The sequence below is a fragment of the Manacus candei genome, unplaced genomic scaffold (assembly GCF_025592945.1).
Source record: "Manacus candei isolate 608988 ecotype Guabito, Panama unplaced genomic scaffold, ASM2559294v1 h1tg000018l, whole genome shotgun sequence".
In the NCBI taxonomy this organism is placed as follows: domain Eukaryota; kingdom Metazoa; phylum Chordata; class Aves; order Passeriformes; family Pipridae; genus Manacus; species Manacus candei.
Genome location: NW_026138066.1, coordinates 4,962,750 through 4,983,840, shown reverse-complemented (window position 1 = coordinate 4,983,840; position 21,091 = coordinate 4,962,750). Strand labels below are relative to the sequence as shown.

Here is a 21,091-nt window from a genome sequence, read left to right as displayed (position 1 = left end):
GACTCTGTACTTGTCCTCCAAATATATGAATTGGAATTTCCCTCTGCCTAGAGAGAGTTCAGCAGATTGAGCCACTGGGGGTGGGAGACTTCTTACCTCTGGGAAAAAAAGACAGATATATAGATATATAGATATAGATATAGATATAGATATAGATATAGATATACACAGTACTAGATAAAATAAGCCATGCCCAAAGGACAATGAATCCCAAGAACAGAAATATGCTGACAACAACAAAGTTTATAATTTGCAAGCAAAAAGAATTTTTTTTCTGTTGCTAAGTGAAAGTAAACTGCACTCCCAAACAGAGAAGGTACTGGTAAGGAATGCCCTTAAAAGCCAACTCAGTCTCGTTGGTACTTCAGGGACTAGCTATCCAACAATATTTCAAATAAATAAATAAATAAAAACAATTATAATAATAGAAAACTTTTACATAGAGGCCAACCTTTCCTACTGAGGCCAGTTTAATCTTGACATAGACCTGTCATGGAGTTCTGAGAGACAGGCCACTGCTGTTTATTGGGACCATCTGGAATCTTTCAAAATCCATTCAGATTAAATGCACCCAAAGGTCTCTTTCAGCTAGGGCTTCAGGCAGATTAATTAGAAAAGACGAAGTGCATAAACACAAATCAAGTTCTGGCTTAGCCTTTCAAAGCAAGCAATAACTAAAAAGTGCTCAAGCTGTACCAACGTGGATCTATAGAAACACAGTAAATAAAAATTAGGACAATTAGTGCTCCTTATCCTGTAGTTCTGGGCCTTGCACCCAGACTCTGTGCTCTTGCCCCTTTCCTCACTGAAAGGCATTCAACAGCAGTTGCTCAAAGACTACCTCACAAGGGCTTTACCCCCTCCTCTCCAAATTAACCAACAAAAGCAAACAAATAAAATACTCTGAAAGCTTTCCCAACAGTCAACCTTGTGGCATACTTTTGCCATCCAGGAGCATAACAACTTCTTGCTATTCACCCTGCTCCACCTCACGCCCCTATCACGAGACACGTGTGATTTTCCTCAAAAGCAGGCTGCCAGGATGATTGCCTACATCTACAGACACAATGCTGAGGCCATCTCACTGCCCTTATTACTTGTCTGGATTCTCCAACCTACAAACACAGATCCTGAAAAGCCAATAAACAGGCCAACTACACAGCTGTCCCACAAGTGCTCAAAGGAGGTGTGGAGATACCCATCATAACCTGGCTAGAGTCGTAACAGAGAAGTCTAGAGAACTCCCAGAGCTAAAAATCCATCTTCTAATTTCCAGCTTCAGCTGTCAGTAACTTGAGTGTACCTGTATTATCACACTTTCCACAAAAGTACTCAAGCAAGACAAGACACTGCTCATGGACAAACCCTTACCCAAGTACAGTCCTGTTCCTTCCCTGAGTTACTATTTGACTGAAATTATCCTTAGCAAAGTCAGGGTGGCAAGAGGTCCTGTCCACTGAAGAGGTGGAATGGTTCCTACTTCTCTGCTAGGAGGGAGGTGGCAGATTGGAGAGTCTGTCCGTCGCGGGCTACATGTAGTTTGTGATATTTTGACAGAAATGATCCATTGAAGGCTCTGGCCCAAGGATCATGCTTTGCTCTCGTGTGTGCAGCTGATGGGCCAAAATGGCATTACCATGTCCAACAGCTGTACCATGCCAGAATCCTGTGTGCCTAAAGCCCAGTCAGAGGGTGAAACTTGTTCTTGAATCCAACCAAGCACTGCATCTGCCCTTGCCAATTCCTCTCTTAAATGTTAAATACCTTAAATATATGTATAATATTATATAGATATAATAATACCCTCCCTTTCCTAGGCCCCAGCTGCTTCAATTTACCACATCAGGCAGCTTAGAAACAGAATCATTGGACTGATGCTCTGATTCCGGTCCTTGGGTGACAGTGGGAAATTTTTCAGGAAAGGTTTAAGATTAGAGCTATGAGCAAGTCATGGCAGAAAGATAGGTGGGTTTTTCCCCATTAGGGACAATAGATGTGGAAGACTCCAGAAAACTAATTAGATGCTGCCATCCACTAGGGAAGCTCTGATTGCGATATGATGCCAGGAAGATACAAGCCACTCAGTGTTAGTAAAAATAAGTTTGTCCGTGAAGGAAGTTAGTCAGTCCCCAGGGAAGGGCTGTACTGTGACTGCTGGAAGAGTCAAGCCCAGTGCAATACCACTTGTAAACTGGTGTACAGCAGTAGGAGTGATCCCACCAGTCCAGTGTCAGTGGCACAACCTTTCAGAAAGGCATCTACTACTAAGAAGGGAAAAGTGTGACCCTAGTGAAGCTGAGGTTAGTGCTCTACTTAGAGCATATTTGACTGTTGTTTGTGTGCCTGTGCTAAGAGAGTGTGAATTCTCTCACATGAATGTGACAGCGATTTTACTGTCATTCTCTCTGGAAATATTCTTGGAGCTGAAGGTCTGTGTGTTTTTCACTTTTTCCCCATTTCTCCCAGTGTTGGATGATGGCCACCTCACCCCAATTCCCGAGCTTGTCCAAAAGTTGCTGTGCAACCAACACTGCGAAAGTATCATTATAAATAAAAGGACTGAACAGCATAATTTCTGAAGACTCTCATAGGTACCCCATAGGTATATGGACTACAAACCATGAACTGTGAATATAGTGACACAGACTATGTGTTGTCACCAGAAGGCACATGCAGGAGAGTAAATAATTTAGATTGTGTGCAATGTCATTCTGGAGAATTCTGCAGAATCTTTGACCCATAGTATTTTATTTACAGTGCTCTTGGTATTCCCTAAAGAATGCTCCAAGATCTCAAGTGTATAGATAATCAAGGAATTTGCCCTTGAGAATACAGCAACAGTGCCTTTGTAACACGGCAGAGGAGATGCAGCATTATACTTCAACCTTGAAGCTAAGTGAAAGGCAGTTCAGTCTCCACAGTCAGTGGAGTGATTCCCGCAGGCTTAGGAATTACAACTACAATGGTCAGTCTCCAAAGAAACTACGCTGAGATGCAAAGGCTCATTTCCCACATGTGACCACAAAAATAAGAGAGCTATCAGGACTCATCACTGTGCCAAAAATCAGTCTTAAATCTGAAAAGATAGGCCCTGTGATCTCTCGCTTAAAACACCCATATCCACAAACTTAAAACAATCCACAAACCATTGAGACAAACCTTTTATTGTCCCTACTTGGGCAGAGAAACGGGAAAAATGGGAAATAGGCGACTACGTTGCAGTTTTTAAAAGCCTGAATCAACAGCATCCCCTAGTGGTGATTCAAACACCACATGCAAAACCGAATTAAAAAATAATAAAAAAAAGCTGTTGCTTTTTCTTTGAAGGAAACATATAAAATCCACTCTGGCTCTAAAAGCATCTATTGGGCATTTCAAAGAGTAGAATTTATTTCAAATTTATTTTAAATTTATTTCTTATTTCAAAGAAATTGCAAGCTATTTTTTATTTTTATACAAATATTTTTCTTTTTTAAAAAACTTTCACTCCCTATTAACACCTGATGCCTAAATATAAATTAACTACAGCAACTGATTGTTACATTCATAATCTTAAAATTCCACAAATTTAAACATGAATATTAATTTACCATTAGGTCCTGTACTACTCTTCTACATTCTGTACTGTGTATACTGTCAATTTAATTACCTGAGCATCTCTAACATCTCGAATGGATCTTTCCTCTTCAATTTTTAAAGGGCAGAGTGCCTTGTGAACTTATTTGGAAGCTTTAGAGTTTTCACCTCACGTATGCATCTTGTGCACGTGACCGCATATTACTATAGTTAAACACTTCATTTTATCTAAGAGAAAATATCATCATCGTTCTATAATCTATTTATTTTCTTTTTATTTTTTTTAATACTCTAAATTATAATTTGTTTTTAATATTTCTTCTGGGGAAAGCAAATTAAAAGACTGCAAAACCAGTTATACTTCACTTATACTTCAGCGACTTGTGATGGAGATGTTCCCCAGCTGACTCTGACAGAAACCAATAAGCCTTTAACAGAGCAATACAGCATCGCACGGGCCCAGCAATTCACACCTCTAGCAACAGCGCAACAGAGACAAACAATACTCAGGCAGACAGAGTTGTTTTCAAATCTTCTCTAGTTATATGCAGCTTTGTGGCTATCACCACACCACTCCTTGTTCTGGTATGCATAACAATTCCAGCCCTCAGAGGTACAGGGCAAGGCAGACAACAAAAATTAATTAATATTTCTAGAGGAATTTGCTGGAACTACTGAGAAGATAAAGGGATCCCAGGGACACTGGAAACAAATTGTTTGGCAAAAGATTGAGCTTCATGGGAGACAAAAATGGACACAAGAGAAAGAACTGCTTATGGACTCACACACTGAAAGAGACGTGACAGAATTGTATTATACAAATATTAAAACGTATGCATATTTGAATAGTCAACATGTATTTTAGTGACTTAAAGCTTTTGGAGAATGTCTCATTTACTTGAATTACCTAATACAAGAAAACATAAAGAAGAATAATAAAGTACATTACAGAATCACAGAATCAACTAGGTTGGAAAAGACCTCTGAGATCATTGAGTCCATCTATGACCAAACACCATCACGTCAACTAGACCATGGCACTAAGTGCCACATCCAATCTTTTCTTAAACACCTCCAGGGACTGTGACTCCACCACGTCCCTGGGCAGCCCATTCCAATGCTTAATCACTCTTTCTGTGAAGAAATTCTTCCTAAAGTCCAACCTAAACCTCCTCTGGTGCAGCTAAAGACTCTGTCCTCTTGTCTTATTGCTCGTTGCCTGGGAGAAGAGAATGACCCCCACCTGGCTACAACCTCCTTTCAGGCAGTTGTAGAGAGTGATGAGGTCTCTCCTGAACCTCCTCTTCTCCAGGCTAAACAACCCCAGCTCCCTCAGCCTCTCCTCATAGGATATGTGCTCCAGACCCTTCACCACCCTTGATGCCCTTCTTTGGACTCGCTCCAGCACCTCAATATCCTTCCTGAACTGAGGGGCTCAGAAGTGGACACAGTACTCCAGGTGTGACCTCACCAGTGCTGAGTACAGGGGAAGAATCACTTCCCTGGTCCTGTTGGCCACACTGTTCCTGATACAGGCCAGGATGCTACTGGCCTTCTTGGCCACCTGGGTACACTGCTGGCTCATGTTCAGCTGGCTGTCAATCAGCGTCCCCAAGTCTGTTTTTGCCTGGCAGCCACACATTGATTTTGTCCCCAACCTGTACTGCTCCATGGGGTTGTTGTGGCCAAAGTGAAGGACCTGGCACTTGGCCTTGTTGAATCTCATATCATTTAATGGCCAGGGGCATCAATCTCTAAAGAGAGAATTTTATCATGCATATCACAAATAATCTTCACAATGAAGACAAAATCATAACGAAACATGAAAAATAAAACTGTGGAAAGCTAGCTGCAAAAGAGATGGAAGAATGGAAGACTTAGGGCATGAACTACGACATACAAAAGGGCAAATTAGTCTACTGAGCCTAGTACTAAATCAGATAATAGATAACTTTAAAAAACTCTATTTTCATAGGTAAATATATTTTTTTTCAATCCAAACTGCTTTCCACAGCATCTGCCTCATTACTGTACATTTGTACCTTAACTGGCTGGCAGAGCTCTTCCTGATTACAGACCATCTTCCTCTTGTTGTCATCGCTTTATCACTACATTCTGATTTCCAATCTCGGGGAGTGGGACTTCCTCACTTACCTCCAGAGCTCTCTTGTAGTCACCCAAATGAAATGCACAGTATCCAATCCAAAGGTTGGCATCCTCCTCCTGCTCACCCACTTGCTGCTTAAACTTTGTAGAAAATAAAGAATGTAAGAATTTTGTCAGCTGCCACACAGTTTCTACAGCCCCACAGATAACCAAAGCAATAGCAGGCTATCATATATCGCGGATGCTTTGACAGCTGTGGATGCTACTTGGGTGCAGCTGCTTTCACATTTCTGAGGGCAGCAGCAGGCAGCCCTCTCAGGCCAAACCAGGCTCTGCGAAGCGAGGGGCCGCAGCTGCCGCGGCAGGGCCCGGAGGGTGCGGGAGGAGGCGAGGGGGACGCGAGGCAGGGGAAGGGCTCCCCTCGCCCCGCAGCCCTGCGGGCATCGGCCTGGCAACGACGGTACCGCTCGGAGACCGTCACCTCCAGCAAGGCGATCGCGCCGGTAAAGTCCCTCTGGGCCAGGAGTTCTTCCAGCTGCGGCACCTCCTTCCCTTTCTTTCTTCGCCTGTCTCCCGGCGGCGGGGTACCCCCCACGGCCGGCTTGGCACGGGAGAGCATCTGGGAAAAGAGAAAAGCGGAGCCGCGTCAGAGCGGGTCCTCGCTCGGCGGCGCTCCCCGTTCCCCGCCCCTCGCCGCCACCCTCCGCCTCCCGCCCCGCACCATCCCGCCGCCCCGCCGCCCCTCACCATCTTGCGGCCGGCCCGGACTCCGCGCTCCCACGGCGGCGGCGTTGCCGGGGTAACGGCGGGGCGGCGGAAGGCGGCGGCGAACAGGCGCCGGCTGCCGACCGGGTCCGCCCCCAGGGTTCCGCCTGCGCTGCGGCGGGCGGCCATCCCGCAGCGGCCACGGGGCTGAGGGGCGGCCCCTCGGTCAGAACCGCGCTGGTTCCTCCCTAGAATTCCCAAGCTCTTCCTCTCCCTTCCTTTGGTCCCTCTCTTGAACATCCGGGTCCCGCATTTGTGTCACAAGAGCCCCATGCAACGCTACGGGCTTGGGGCAGAGTGGCTGGAAAGCCATTGGAGATGTAGATCGGTTATTAGGAAAAAAATTCTTCACTGAAAGGATTGGTCAAACATTGGAACAAGTTCTCCAGGGGAGTGGTGGAATCACCATCCCTGGAGTGTTCAAAAGACGTGTAGATGTGGCGCTTAGGGACATGGGTAACTGATGGACCTGGCAGTGTTAGATTGATGGTTGTAGTCCATGACCTTAGAGGTCTTTTCCAACTTTAATGATTCTGTGATTGAAATTACAGGAGGGCCAATACTTTAAACTACTGCTGACAGCTCAACTAACTATAAAACACATGTCCATGGACAAGACTAATGAGGTATCTGTATTTCTACCATTTTCCTTCCTTGAGAAGAAAATCTTTCTCACTTTACCAGAAAAAAAAAAAAAAGCAGCTAAAACAGCTCCTCTTTTATGTTTGTATGAAGATATGTCTTGTCATAGTGCAATCATCTAGAACATAGACCAGCAGTAAAGAACTGTGTGCTGCTGCTTCAGAGTGTGGGTTCCATATTCACTGTTTCACAATCACTTAAACTTGACTGGACCCAGGAATGATGCACCCAGCTTGGAACAGTCTCCAAGAGGTTACTCTGCAACCAGGAGCCACTGGAGCACAACACCACCATGGCGGTGCCCCTCGTTCATATATGTGCTTTCATACCACAGACCATGAAGAAGGAAGGCAAATAATCCACTCGCCCACAAAGGACTTCTCTGCAAGAAATTAGTTTTTAGTTAGTCAGTCAAAGTGATAAAGAATGTGTGCCAGTGATTTGGTCTCTTTTTAAAGCTCTTCTCTATTACGTAAGGTATCATTTCTGTCAGGAGAAAACAAGCAAGCAGACAGTACAATTAGGCAAGAGTCTTTATTTTCTTTTTTTAAAGAAAAAGTAACTGAAAATGTAATCTCACTACATCACTTTCTTCCATATTTTTTTTAATATACATTCTTTCACAAGATCCTGCTGTTCTAAGAATCAACAGCTAAAATATTAAATCAAATGGAAGAAAGCTCTCAGCTGCTTCACTGGTTTCTCCCATTTCCCAGTGGCTCCTGAATTTGTATGTAGTTGATCCAAAGTTGGGGAATGCATGAGAACTAACAGATGTGCAGTGCCAGTGGGTTAGCTGTGGGCACAAGGACACTGTCAATAGAGATGAAAAGTGATAGCAGTATGAAGTTGATAAAAATATTTTTAGCGTGTCTGGTGTAGAAATTATTATTAAAATGCAGAACAAACTAGGTGGAGATGTTATAATCTTTTCCTTATATGAAACACTAAGACGACAATTAATAAATTAAAGACATGTCAAGAAGTTTGGCCACTCTATTTTAATACTGGAAAATTGCTGCAGCTCTTACCTTCACCAGTGCCATTATTTTAAAGGCTGTGAGCTGTAAAATGATTAATGATCATGTTTATTTCCACACAAAATTGCTGGGAGAATGGGAATTGACTTACACTGATGGCAGCAAAAGGGAAATCATGCACCCATGACTAAACACCAAGATAAGCATCAGAGAGCACAGTCAGCGTTTAAATAAAAAATCAGAGAGTGGAAAGTGAGGTCTAAGAAAAGGTGAGGAAGGAGGGGAAGGAAATAAAAAAAGGGAGAGAAAGGAAAATCAGGAAGTGGGACAAATTCATCATATAACCATGACCTCCAAATGGTGAAATAAAGATTCATATTTTTTATCTGTATTTTGGAAAGGGAGACTCTTTAGTTTTCACTGGTGTTTATGATTTTATGGATCTGTGGGAACTGCACCTTCAGAATTTTTCTAATACTTCTAGCACCTAACCTGTCATTCAGTCAAGTTAATAAAAGTAACATAAAAGCTGTCCTTGTGTTTGCTTTCAGAATCACATTTAGATAAGTTTTTAGAAGTTTATGTGTGTAGAATCAAGGGAGGAGTGGCAACACAATCCACTGATTGCACAAGTCAGTGTCAGAACGGAAAATGCAATGCATGGTTAGCTGGATCCACACAAACTTATCCAAGGCAGAAAGCCACACCACTGCAAGTGCTACATCCCAGAGAATGCAGTTGTACTGGTTCAGGATGCGTGCTGATATATTTGCACAGTATTCCACTGCCATCTGGATTTACAAGATCACGTGTGCACTAGCTAGAAGATCTCATAACTCCATCCCATCACATATAATAAACATGTATTGTGTTTAATAAAGAGAGTTTAAGGAAACTGAAGTATATGTCCAATACATAAATTATTACACACTCAAGCCATTTACCTCTGTAAGGAAAAACAGAAAAAATGTTTGCACGTTACAGGTAGCTTATTTTTGTCACTTGACAGAGCCATATCCTGCTGAGTCTAGAACAGAGGCAAACCCTTATGCTGAAAAGAAAAATATGTCTTGTCCCTCTGGAAACCAAGTCCTTTAGAGAAAGAAAATAGTAGTTAAGAGGAAAGACTTCTTACTATTTATTTTGGTAGAAGTTAGGTGGATGAATAATATTCACATCACAATGTGTATGTGTTGGGAAAGGGTTAAAAGGAAGAAGACTTTCTTAATTGAGCTAGATATTGATGACACATCACATATTTAGCTTCATCTTCTGATATGTGCCAGCATAGATCAATGGGAGGATGGGGCCACCGCCCAAGCTCCTGGGAGTATGTTGCAATTCCAATTACAACTTTTCTTATCCTTGTCTGTAGTTTTACTTTTACTGGATTGGTAACTTCTAATGAGAACAGTCAGTGCTTTGCAGTGTAATTTTATTGTAATCTGTGTCAGCAATTGAACTGTGGCAGCTAATTATGGCAGCAACCTAAACTCTCAATAACGCACGGGAATGGCAATATTATCAGGATCAGGCTGTACTATCAGGATCATGCATCACATGACCCACATGTTTATAAGATGGTTTACAGGCTTGTTGCTAATCAGTAGATGGTTCCGGTCCCAGAGGATAATGCTTGGAAAATATTTCTTTATATTCTTGTGTAGTAAACAAGAGAAAAAAAGATCAGTTCTGAAAAATCAACATAGCTGCTATGCAGCTGCTATACATGTATACTATATCCATGTATACAGCTGCTATATATGTATATTATACAGGTACATTCATAATAATTTACATTACTGTCTTCTAAATCTGGATAGTAGAAGTATTGTAAAAATATTTTAAAAGACAGAAAAACGTTATTTCATGTCCTCAATCTCTCTAATACTGAAAATTAAAGAAGACATTTTTATACTCTCCAGTTAGTTAGGATATTTGTACCAACTACTACAAGTAGCAGGTTGACTGACTGGGGACATCTTATACCTTCACCTAATTCTTTGGCTCCTCTGAGATTTCTGGAATTTTCATTCCATATCTTCCATTTTCTTTTCTATGAGTGGTCAAGTGGAAATAATGAATTGTAGTTAAGTACAAAATAGATCAGGTTGCATGCCAGTAAAAAGATCCTAAAAATGAAGGTGGTAGAAGACAATGCATCATACAGTTGCAATTTTACAATATGAGCTGTATAGGCAAAGGAACTCTGTGGTGCCCAGGTTGGTCTATCATTCCCATTTTTGAGGACTTTCAGACTCAGCACAAAAAAGAAGCAGCCATTGAAATGAGGAAAACCCTGTCACATGCACCTTTAAAAAAGAACTGGAAAATGTTCTGTAAAGCACTATCTTACACAGGTCGAAAGACTTAGAGGAACAAATCTTTGGAATTTTTTACTGTTTTTTTTCTGTGTCTGAGTGTCAGAGTTTTAGATCAGGAAGTCAGTGCTGATTACCAGTTTCAAATAATATCTGGTTGTTTATTATCCAATAAAACAGAAAGCAGAACAAACACAGTGCTTTAAAGTGCTGTAGAACTAGACACTAAAAGTCACTTTTCACTAAAACCAATGATGCAGTTCTCTGGTGGGTTGAGTTGGTATTTCTAATCTAACTCAGATTGTAACACCCACAGAGAACTATTAAGTGTTTTGTACCTATGCAATATATGCACAAGTAATGTTGTTGATGGTGAGGGACTGAATTTTGTCTTCAGACAAATAAATACAGGGCCTGCCTATCTGAATTTTAATTGTCCCTGTGCTTCTGAAGGCAAAATAAGAGATAAACTACAGGGTTTGTATTCACTGATTTAAGGGGAGACCTCCATCAACTGTTGGAGCTGTTGAACTCAATCTGTTCATTATGATGTTCATTTAAGATCTGGCTTTTTGGATAGACACTTGCACAGACAGTGAAAATATGTAATGTTGGGATCTTTTTTCCCTTTCTGACTGATAATAACAGTAGCTGATACCTAGAAACCACAGATAGAAAGAATGCACTGGGGATGTCAGGTGCAGTTTCTTAGCACCTTATTCATTAGAAGATGATGAAACCCTGACACTTTTAAGAAAGAAAAAGTAGTTCTAGAAGATGTGCTTTAAGGATGATTTTGGGATAAACTTTGTGGGTCATCAGGAGAAGTTACCTTAGGCAGGATATTGGTGGTGTTTGAATCTCTTGCTCTGCTTCTCCGTGTCATCACATTCTTTCAGGAGAAGGCAGAGTTATTTGCATGTGCCTTCAGCATGCTCCCATTACCCGTAGTTCTGTTGTAAGCCAGGATTTTTAGTTAAAGCTGCTGTTGCCTGTAGGAGTCAAAAAGCTTCCCCTTCCCCCCCCCCCCCGACATATTTTGACTTATGGGTTTCTGAACTGTATCCTTCACTGACTAATCTTTGAAGTGTGAGAGCTGGCTCACAGTCGGAGAAAAGTTACTGAGATAGTGGAGGCAGTGCCCTGGAGAGATGTGGAAAATAGTTTTGAGTATTTGTCTGGTTTGTATCACTGGTAACCTCTTGGGTTTATAAATGGATAGATTGGACATTATAAAAGAATTAGAGGAAGTTGTCTGGGGTCCTTAGGGACCCCATAGTGTTCTGCAGACAAAACACCATGTATGGACTGGCATTGGTGTCTCATGTCTTCTACTCCTCAGGGACTAAACATCCCTCTGGCACAGGCAGCAACAAACACAAGCATACAGAAGCTTTTGTTTTACTTGTGGCAGGTCCATCAAATTTTGTGCTTTACACATCTGACTCATTCATTTACTTTTTCTTCTCTCCACCCTCACGATCATCTATAATATCAGTAACTCTTCTGTTTACTGTACAGTGCCACGGCTTTTCTTTGTCTCTCTTATCCCATGAAGCAGATGTTACTGATCAGTCTGCCAGGCAACTGTGTTTGATGTTCAAAGCCCCAAGGTACACGGGACAGTTCGGCAGGTTTCAGGGAGAGCTTGCTTCATCCCAGCTGCTGCCTTGTGCCGCACCCCCTGCTGCTCCACGTCACTGGATGCTCCAGGCGTGCTCCCATCTTGGGACTTGGCATTGAGAGACTACACACACCAGGAAATTAAGAAGTTGAGAAGTCAAAAATTAATTCATACCATGTTCTGTCTGGAGACTCCCTGTGGCACTGTGAAGGCATGGGGCAAGGAAGAGAGTAAAAAGAAATGCTGTGCTAAGGCTATGGTTGATTTCACCTTTTGTTTTTAAAGGACAGTTTTAAGCCGCTGTGAAAACCAAATAAATACATTAATAGATACAAAGGCAGGGAGACCTCAGCACCATTACATACTCCCTGTGTGACCAGCAAGGTAAAATACTCAGTTCTAGTTGCATTATCCATGCTGTATGTTTCTCTCAGATAGGCTAAGAAGAGTATAAAAATGCAAATCATGCTCTGCTGAAGTTGATGACAAATCTTTTATTGACTTATATGGCCTAAGTTTCAAGGACTTCGGAAATACCTATAAAATGGGCCAGTGATGACATGATCTCCACTAGAAAAGCTATATTCTATTCTCAATCTGTGGCTCTAGCCAGCCGTACTAGTCCAGATGTTTACATGACAGGCTGCTAATTTAGAATTACAGTATTACAAATTACAAATGCTAGATTAGATATGCTGAGGTGTTCAAGATCTACTTTTAAATGCTGGCTTATAGTCTTCTCTGGGTATAAGAAAGATTTGAGCAATAATAATTCAGTATCAAAATAGAATCACATAAAAAGATCTGTGTAAATATATTTGAAGTGCATTCACCACTTTTTAAATATAGGCTTTGAAAGAAATCATAAAATTGGTATTGTTGTTTTGGTTTTGGTCTTCTTTTCATTCTACCTACCTTTCCTGAGACCATTCTCAGGAAAACTACTCAGGAAAGCCGTACTTGGGAGCAACACTGTGGTGTCCTTTAATGTGTGCCTTTTAGTGACGCCATTTAAAATTTAGTTTGGTCACGCAGGCCTGAGATGCGACCTTCACCTTTGCCAATCCTTACCTGATGCAAGAGGTTCATCACATAAAGTATTAATATTTTGGCCCCCCATTTGAGGAGCCATCTGACAAGGTGGGAGTGGGCAGTGAGACCCGTGCTGCATGGGAGCAACATGTCTGGGGTAGACCTGGGGCAGTTTGGCATGCAGTGCTGGGAGAATGTGAGTGGACAAGCTTTGTGTTGAGTCTGTAAGTAGAAACGAAGGCTTTGGTCTGAAGGACTGCAAGTTGGACATTTTTGCCAACACAAAAAGTACTTCAATGTTATAAGCTAAAGGAACAAAATTGATAACTTATCACAGAAGAAAATATATGCTTGATTTACAAGCTCAGCCTGCAGAGATGGTGTGGCAATGTAATCAGAGATGTAGGACAAATGCAAATGTGAAGTAACTATCTGTTTTCCTCTAGGCTCTAATAGAGTTTATATTTTATTTCCATTTTAAAGAGTTGTCTTTACAGTCCATTTGTCCCCCCCCCTTTCTCATCTTATCCCTGTGGTGAAGAGTTAGTGCTCTTATCAGGCAAGGTTTCTGGTAATGTTTCAGTTTTATAGCCTCAGCCTTTCCATGAGCAAACATTCACAGCAACCTTTAGCCTCTCTCCTTTCCTGAGTTTTCCTGTTGCTAGTTTTTCACCTTGAAGTGCCACCTAGTACGCCGGAGGGGCGGGCGTAGGTGAAGGCAGGGAAGGGAATAGGGAAGTGCCAGAGAGAAGGATCGTACAGCCTGTCTTTGAATCTATGGAGTGGAGGTCTCTTTCGTTCTACCTCTGAACAAAACCACTGTAGAGTATCTGAAAGAGAGTTGGAAGAGAAAAAGAAATGAGAGGGAACACACAATGGGTCTAAACTGAGCAATATGAAGCAACGGATGTTGATTCTGGCCATTTGGCCTTTGTTTTCCTCGCTCCAGCTGCTGCAGCAAGTTGGTTCAAACCGGTGTAATAACAAGAATTATGTGATCAATGTGATGCTCATGAATTACTCGGACTTCCCATCAAGTCCTGAAAGTTTGAAATGTGCTGTGAATGGAGCCTTGAAATGGGTACAAAATGAATTCCAGACAACAGGTAAGGCAATGGGTGTTGGTTACCCCTCTCTTGCTATGGTTTCTTGTCACACTTGTGTCACACCATCTGACCTTCAGCAAGATGTTCCTCAGACAGGTTCCTTGCCTGTCTGCTCATCTTATAAAGATCTTACAGAAATAATGACCTCTCTCTGTAAAAATAGAAGTGCTCTACAGATGGGCAGAACCATATATGTTTTCATGGTGTTTTGGGAGACCCTTCCCACATGCTTTTCTGGAGATGTTCAGCTAGATTTAGGAATATGGGAATAGCTGAACTAGATCGGACAAGACCAGTGATCAATCTAGTGCAGTCATTGGGATGCCCTTGCTTCCTCTCCTGACTAGATTAGTCTCTACTTTCTGAAAATAATTTTCCTCTTGATCCCATCTTTTGATCACATCATGACCCGAAGTGTGAGGAATCTGCAGTCCATGTGTTTTTCCTTCATTTAGAGTCATGATGCTTTTATTTATTTTGATAGATTACCTCTCGTTTCAATATCACCAATCTTCTGTCACCCTCTAGAATATTATGGGGAAAAAGAGTTTTCAAAGAAATATTACTTCGCACAGAGCCTTAAAAAATGTCTCTAGTAATGGCCAAGACTAAAAGTACTTTGTACTGAAAGTATTAACACTCATAAGAAGTCACTCATCAGAAGTCAGCAGTCCACACCAGAGCAAATTTTTTGTGTGGTGGACTCACATCCACAGTAGTGGGGGTTAGGTCAGAGGTGGACTTTGTAGAAGCTTTCTGGTAGCAGATCGCCTAGTGTAAGACTGCTCAGACCTGTGTCAGAAGAAGTGGGATAATAGCATATTAGTTGTTTTCTGCAATTCATGACACTGTTTATTTTTATGTTTGCATCAGGAGAAAATGTTACAGTTGATGCCATCTTCCACACCTTTGCCTCATCACTCTATGTCTCACAAGGGTGTCGTACTAGCACCTGTGAAGGTGTGGAGCTCATCAAGACAATTTATGTGAGTAGGAGATTTCTTTTGTTCTGCCTGTGTGTACTCATGTATGTCTCTGTCTTTCCTTATTAACTTTTCATTCTCTTGTTCAGTTCCAAACAAATCTGACAGGGAAGTGAAGTTTTCAAAGAGAAGATGTTCCTGTATGTTTTGTGAAGGGAAGGAGGCAAATACTGGAGAGAGATTCTATGAATGCTTCCCAGAAACTGTCAGCTTCAGCTTCGGGCTCCTTTTCCTATGCTTAAGTTGTCCTCTTTTTTATATCTGCACAGCTCTTTGTGTGGACACATAGCCAAAGCAATCCATTAAAAAACATTAAAAACCAAAAACCAACCAAAAACCCCCCCAAAACCAACCCAAATGCTCAAACAGCCCAAGCAGAGCAAAAAGCTCAATTTCCAACTGGATCAGAGCCTGATCTGGTTCACCGTCAGTTTACACAATACACAAAAGAAAGAGCTGTGGTGAAGATGGGAACATGTGAGCAGAGAAATCATTAGGCTGGCACTGTTACTGATGAAATGGGTATGGAACTATGCCCAAAGGGCAAAGATGAAGTGCTTGCTTCTCACTAAGAGATCACAGAAGTCACGTGAGAGAAACTATGCGAATACCTTAATATGAGGAAAAGCTTCAGTTAGAATTGGTGCACTTCAGGAAGCTGTTTCAGTGGATTTTCTCACCTTTGAGTGAAATTTTGTCAATCCCATGTGAATTCTCAAGTCTACTGATCGATGAGCACATAATATAGCCTTTGCTAAGAAATTGTCCCTCATGACTGTAGTGGGTTGACCCTGGCTAGATGCCAGGTACCCACTAAAGCCACTCTCTCACTCTCCCTCTGCAACTGGACAGAGGAGAGAGAAAAAAACCAGCTAAGGATTCATGAATTGAGATAACAGCTGGGAGATGTCACTTACTGATTACCTTCATGGGCAAAACAGACTCAAAGTGGGGATATTACTTAAATTTATTACTAACAAGATAAGAGCCAAAGAGTGAGAAATAAAACAGTCTTAACACCTTCCTCCCATCCCTCCTTCCTTCCAGGTTCTCCCTCTTCCCCCCCAGCGGTGCAGAGGGACAAGGAATGGGGGTTATGGTCAGTTGTTTCTGCTGCTACTCAGGGAGAGGAGTCCTTCCCCTGCTCCCATGAGGTCCCTCCCACGGGAGACAGTCTTTGATGGACCTCTCCAGCGTGAGTCCATCCCACAGGCAACAGTTCTTCACAAACTGCTGTCCCATGGGTCACTCCTCCATGGGGTGCAGTCCTTCACGAATGAGCTGTACCAATGTGGGTCCCCCACAGGGGCCACGAGTCCTACCCGGGAAAAACCTGCTCCAGCGTGGGCTTCCCTCTCCATGGGCTGCAGGTCTCTGGCAGGACCCCGCTCCATGCTGGGCCTCCCACAGGGTCACAGCCTCCTTCATGCATCCACCTGCTCCAGCATGGGCTCCTCCACGGGCTGCAGGTGGGTCTCTGCACCCCAATGGTCCTCCATGGGCTGCAGGGGCACAGCTGCTCCACCATGGTCTGCACCACAGGCCGCTGGGGCCACAGCTCCAGGGCCTGGAGCACCTCCTGCCCTTCCTTCTGCACTGACCTTGGTGTCTATGTTGTTATTCCCATGTTCTCACTCTGCTCTTCCCTGGCTGCAATTCTTTCTACGCAACAACCTTCTTTTCTTAAATATGTTATCACAGAGGTGTTACTATCACTCCTAATTGGCTCGGCCTTGGCCAACAGGAGGAAGTCCGTCCTGGAGCCAGCTGGCATTGGCTCCACAGGAAAGGGGAAGCTTTTAGCAGCTTCTAACAGAAGCCACCCCTGTAGGCCCCCCCCGCTACCAAAACCCAGCCACAGAAACCCACTACAATGACACACAAAGATACTAGTCAGGCCTTATTTGGTGGTCAGGAAAGGATTTTTTTTAATACTAGCTTTATATGCATGTATCTAATAATTTTTCTGATACACAGTACCTTGTAATTCCAGCCACCCTGTCTTCTGCAAATGCAAACACTGCTGGAGTGTGTAATTTCAAATGTGCAATTGTAACAACATTTCAATCCTAACTCACTGTCTGTCTCTTAATGAAGGTCATACTCACAGGAACTATTTTGTCCTCTGCCTTTTTTTGGCTTTCTGTGATTTCTTCCTTCTTCACTCTTTTAAACTTCCTGTAGCTCCTTACCTACTCTTTTCTTGCTTTTTCTAGATATATTCTGTGACTACTCAAATCCTAAAATTTTCTTCATTTTCCCATCCTCCTCTCTCTTGCCAGTTCTCTGCACTGTCCCCATATGACCTTTTTATCCCTTGCAGGATTCTGGCACACTTGGCTGTGCTGTAATAGGACCCGCTTGCACTTATGCCACCTACCAAATGGTCTCGTAAGTACCACCTCTTTCCCCTAATATTGTGATGTTAAAGATATCAGTTGCTGAACAAAGTTGCTTTGTGAACAACAAACCTGCAGAGACATTGGGGTTTAGAATACATCAGACACCTCAAGGTCTACAGTCAAGGCAGTAAGACTCCTATGCATAGCCACTATGTTTGGTAGGGTGAAGAAAATCCCCTTACAAAGCCCACTGATAGCAGGGAAACTTCTAATTCCAGACAGTAAATTGATTGATTGATTGATTGATTGAGGATTCAAAAGGTGTAGCTCCTTAGCAACTGCAGCAGATAAGGGATGTGAGCTTGAGGCATGTAGACATTGCAGTACTGCAGCAACAGGGCTCCTTCTGGGTGAGTGTTCAGTCATTGAGGGAGGCCTGAGTTATATGTGCCAAGAGAAGATCCAAAAACCCCAACTATCTTCAGTAAAGATTGTTTGGATAGGGAGCAGACAATTTCATCCAAACCCTTCTGCCTTGAGGAAGCACTCCTGAAGAATTGTCTTAGATGTGAACATGTATAATTCTATTCTATATTATACCATACATTAATATGTTCATTCTCAGATATTAGCAAAAGTGTAAGCTGAATCTGCAGACTTCTAGCATAAATAATTTTAAAACCTCCAGTCAGTTATGACATACAAATTCATATGATTACCCAGGTGAATCACTTCCCTTTCTAAACTTTGGTAGCTTTTGGGTTTCACTGACAGAAACTGGGAGAATTGAGACACTTTTATCTCAAGATTTGTCTGCTTTTAGCTCTATACTTTTGAGTGGCATGACCAGAAGTGAATGCAATGTTACTGGGGAATGCATGCAATTGATTTATAGAAGAATCTAAAGCATAACTCATATATATAGAGCACCATGGTAGAATATTGTGCAGTATACCCCATTTTATTCACTGTACCTCCTAACTTAATGTTTGCTTTTCTATCTGCTGGATATGGAGATGCCCAGAATGATGTCAAACTTTTTTCCTTGGACTCTGACACAGTTAAAAGTGTGAATAGCAGAAGTTTATGAAAAGCAATAAAGAACAGTAACTGTTGTGTGATAGCCTTGTGAATCAGAACAAGTGCCTTACTTTTATAAAATCATACACCTCTTTCTAACTCCTCTGCCCTGGGCAAGGGCACATTCCACCAGACCAAGTTGCTCAGTGTCCCATCCAGCCTGTTTTTGAACACTTCCAAGAATGGGGCATCCACAACTTCTCTGGGCAGCCTGTTCCAGTGCCTCACCACCCTCACAGTAAAGAATTTCTTCCTAATGTCTAATCTAAACCTGACCTCTTTCAATTAAAAGCACTTTACAACAATTTAAGTGTGGGAAGGGCGCTGTGGGTAATGCACCCATGGGAAGTGGGGTGGGAGTGTGCAGAGCCGATGTCGGCCCAGCTGCTGCCTGCACTTGGCCACTCTTCTAGGTTTCATGTTTGGCTTATCAAATGGATATTAAACAACACAGTGGAAACTGCAAGATGTCTGTAAGTGCAGCAGCTGTGGCGATGTTGCAACAGAACAGTGGAAGTAACAAGAGTGATTTGGGATTAGCCGGATTGTTTACCTCAAACTTCTTCACCATCTCTAATTCAGGAAATCATTGAGCAATGATTAAAGGGATGAAATTTGACAAGTCCAATCCAAATTCTGTATTCTGTTCCTGGGATCCTGAGTAATGTTGGACACAAATATAAATTGTGCAGAAAGGGATCTGGGGGTGCTGTTTGGCAGCTGGCTTTGACAGGAGTCAGCAGTGTGCTCGGGCAGCCCAAAGGGCAAATCACATCCTGAGGTGCATCAAACACAGCATCACCAGCTGGTCAAAAGAGGTGGTTATCCTGTGGCACTCAGTGGTGGTGCAGCCTTACCTTCAGCACTGTATATAGTTCTGGGCCCCACAATTTCAGAAGGATGTGAAAGTCCTTGAATGCTTACAAAACTGGCGAAAGGGCTGGAAGGCATGTCCTCTGACGAGCAACTGAAGACACTGGGTTTGTCTAGTTTGGAGAACAGGAGGCTGAGGAGAGACCTTGTTGCTTTCTACAGCTTCCTGAGAAGGGGAAGTGGAGAAGGAGGTGCTGATCTCTTCTCCCTGGGGTCCAGCAGCAGGACATCTAGGAATGATTCAAAGCTGTGTAGGGAGAGGTTTAGTCTGGACATTAGGAATCATTTTTTTACTGAGAGCATGGTCAAACACTGGAACAGGCTTCCTAAAGAGGTGGTTGATTCTTCAAGCTTGTCAGTTTTTAAAAGGCATTTGGACAATGCCCTTAATAAATGGTCCAGTGGAAGGTGTCCCTACCCGTGGCAGAGGGTTGGAACTGGATGATCTTTAAATTCCCTTCCAACCCAAACCATTCTACAATACTATGAATAACATGCTATAGCTTTTGGTCAGCCCTGAAGCAGTCAAGCAGTTGGACTAGATGATTGTTGTAGGTCCCTTTCAAATGAAACAGTCTATTCTATTCTGTTCTATTCTAAGTCTGTCAGAAAAATGTCTGTTTAATTAGTGAAACAGTCTCCTGGCATTACTTATTACATCATCTCTGTCTGTTTCTGTTGCAACAAGTATAAACCCTGTAATTTGGTAAGTGTGCTTCACCTGGAAAATAAGGTTTTGTCACAATAATGCCAACAACTCTTATGGCCATGATTTATGAAGGCAAAATTCCATGACATAAAAAAACACCATACAAGAACTGAAATATTTTGAGTCTAGTCTGATAAGATTGCAGCATCCAGGAAAATTCCTTTATCTTTAAAAGCTTATTGTCTCTGTGTATAAAAACATCTTTGTTTAACAAATTCCTTGTCAGCAGAGGGTTGCCTTAGTTTTTTCTCCCTGACTGCTGCTGTTATACACCTCCTAAAATATGCCATAGTGAAACTGAGGAATTTTTCCTTTGAGTTGTAGGAGTAAAGCTTTTTTGATGGAAAAAAGCTGCCACCCTGCAGCACTGTCTCAATAATGAGATTAAATCCATCCCATGTTAATGGCAGCCAGGGAGCAGAAGCAGATAGTTCCTTGAGCCTTTGGACTCCTATCACAACCCTTGGGGCTGAAATGGTGCATGATACTCAAAAGGGCATGAATAATTGGAGGCAGTGAGAGAAGATGCCTGGACCAGTTCAACAGGGCTTTTTGATGCCAATACAGACTTGAAATCTGCTTGTGTTTTTCAGGAGCATTCTGTTTCAGGTTCAAATTGCTGTTAAACTAATGCAGGGAACAAGAGGAGAGGGACTTGAGGATGGACATCAGGTGGTAGCTGCCTTGGTGCAACAGCAATCTGTTCAGACTTGTCCTCTTATCTCTTCCTTCAGACTTGACACAGTACTGAGCCTGCCTCTGATCTCTGTAGGGAGTTTTGGACTGTCCTGTGACTACAAAGAAAACCTAACCCGCCTTCTGACTCCAGCCAGGAAAGTGAACGGATTCTTCAATTATTTTTGGAGAGATTCTCAGCTGCCATTCAAAACCACGACCTGGGAATCTGTCTACATTTACAAGAGGACTGAAACCTCAGAGGCATGCTTCTGGT

The 21,091-nt window shown here is 42.5% G+C and overlaps 2 protein-coding genes across 7 annotated transcripts in view; one reads left to right on the top strand and one right to left on the bottom strand.

Moving 5' to 3' along the window:
* Positions 1-6,508, bottom strand: part of IFT56 (intraflagellar transport 56) — a 56,291-nt gene extending 49,783 nt beyond the window's left edge. For 4 of the 5 annotated variants that reach the window (XM_051784148.1, XM_051784144.1, XM_051784147.1 and 1 more), the window contains exons 1-3: positions 6,430-6,508; positions 6,164-6,301; positions 5,731-5,823 (exon numbers count right to left, since the gene is read on the bottom strand). In XM_051784148.1, the coding sequence (XP_051640108.1) occupies positions 5,731-5,823; positions 6,164-6,301; positions 6,430-6,432 (234 nt within the window). In that variant the 5' untranslated portion in view covers positions 6,433-6,508. The other variant, XM_051784146.1, reaches the window with a different exon arrangement.
* Positions 6,509-13,752: 7,244 nt separating this feature from the next.
* Positions 13,753-21,091, top strand: part of GUCY2C (guanylate cyclase 2C) — a 47,575-nt gene continuing 40,236 nt past the window's right edge. The window contains exons 1-4 of one of the 2 annotated variants that reach the window (XM_051784142.1): positions 13,753-14,152; positions 15,026-15,138; positions 17,459-17,526; positions 20,874-21,089. In XM_051784142.1, coding sequence (XP_051640102.1) covers positions 13,942-14,152; positions 15,026-15,138; positions 17,459-17,526; positions 20,874-21,089 — 608 coding nt within the window. In that variant the 5' untranslated portion in view covers positions 13,753-13,941. Of the gene's footprint in view, positions 14,153-15,025; positions 15,139-17,458; positions 17,527-20,873; positions 21,090-21,091 lie in introns of those variants that run through there. The other variant, XM_051784143.1, reaches the window with a different exon arrangement.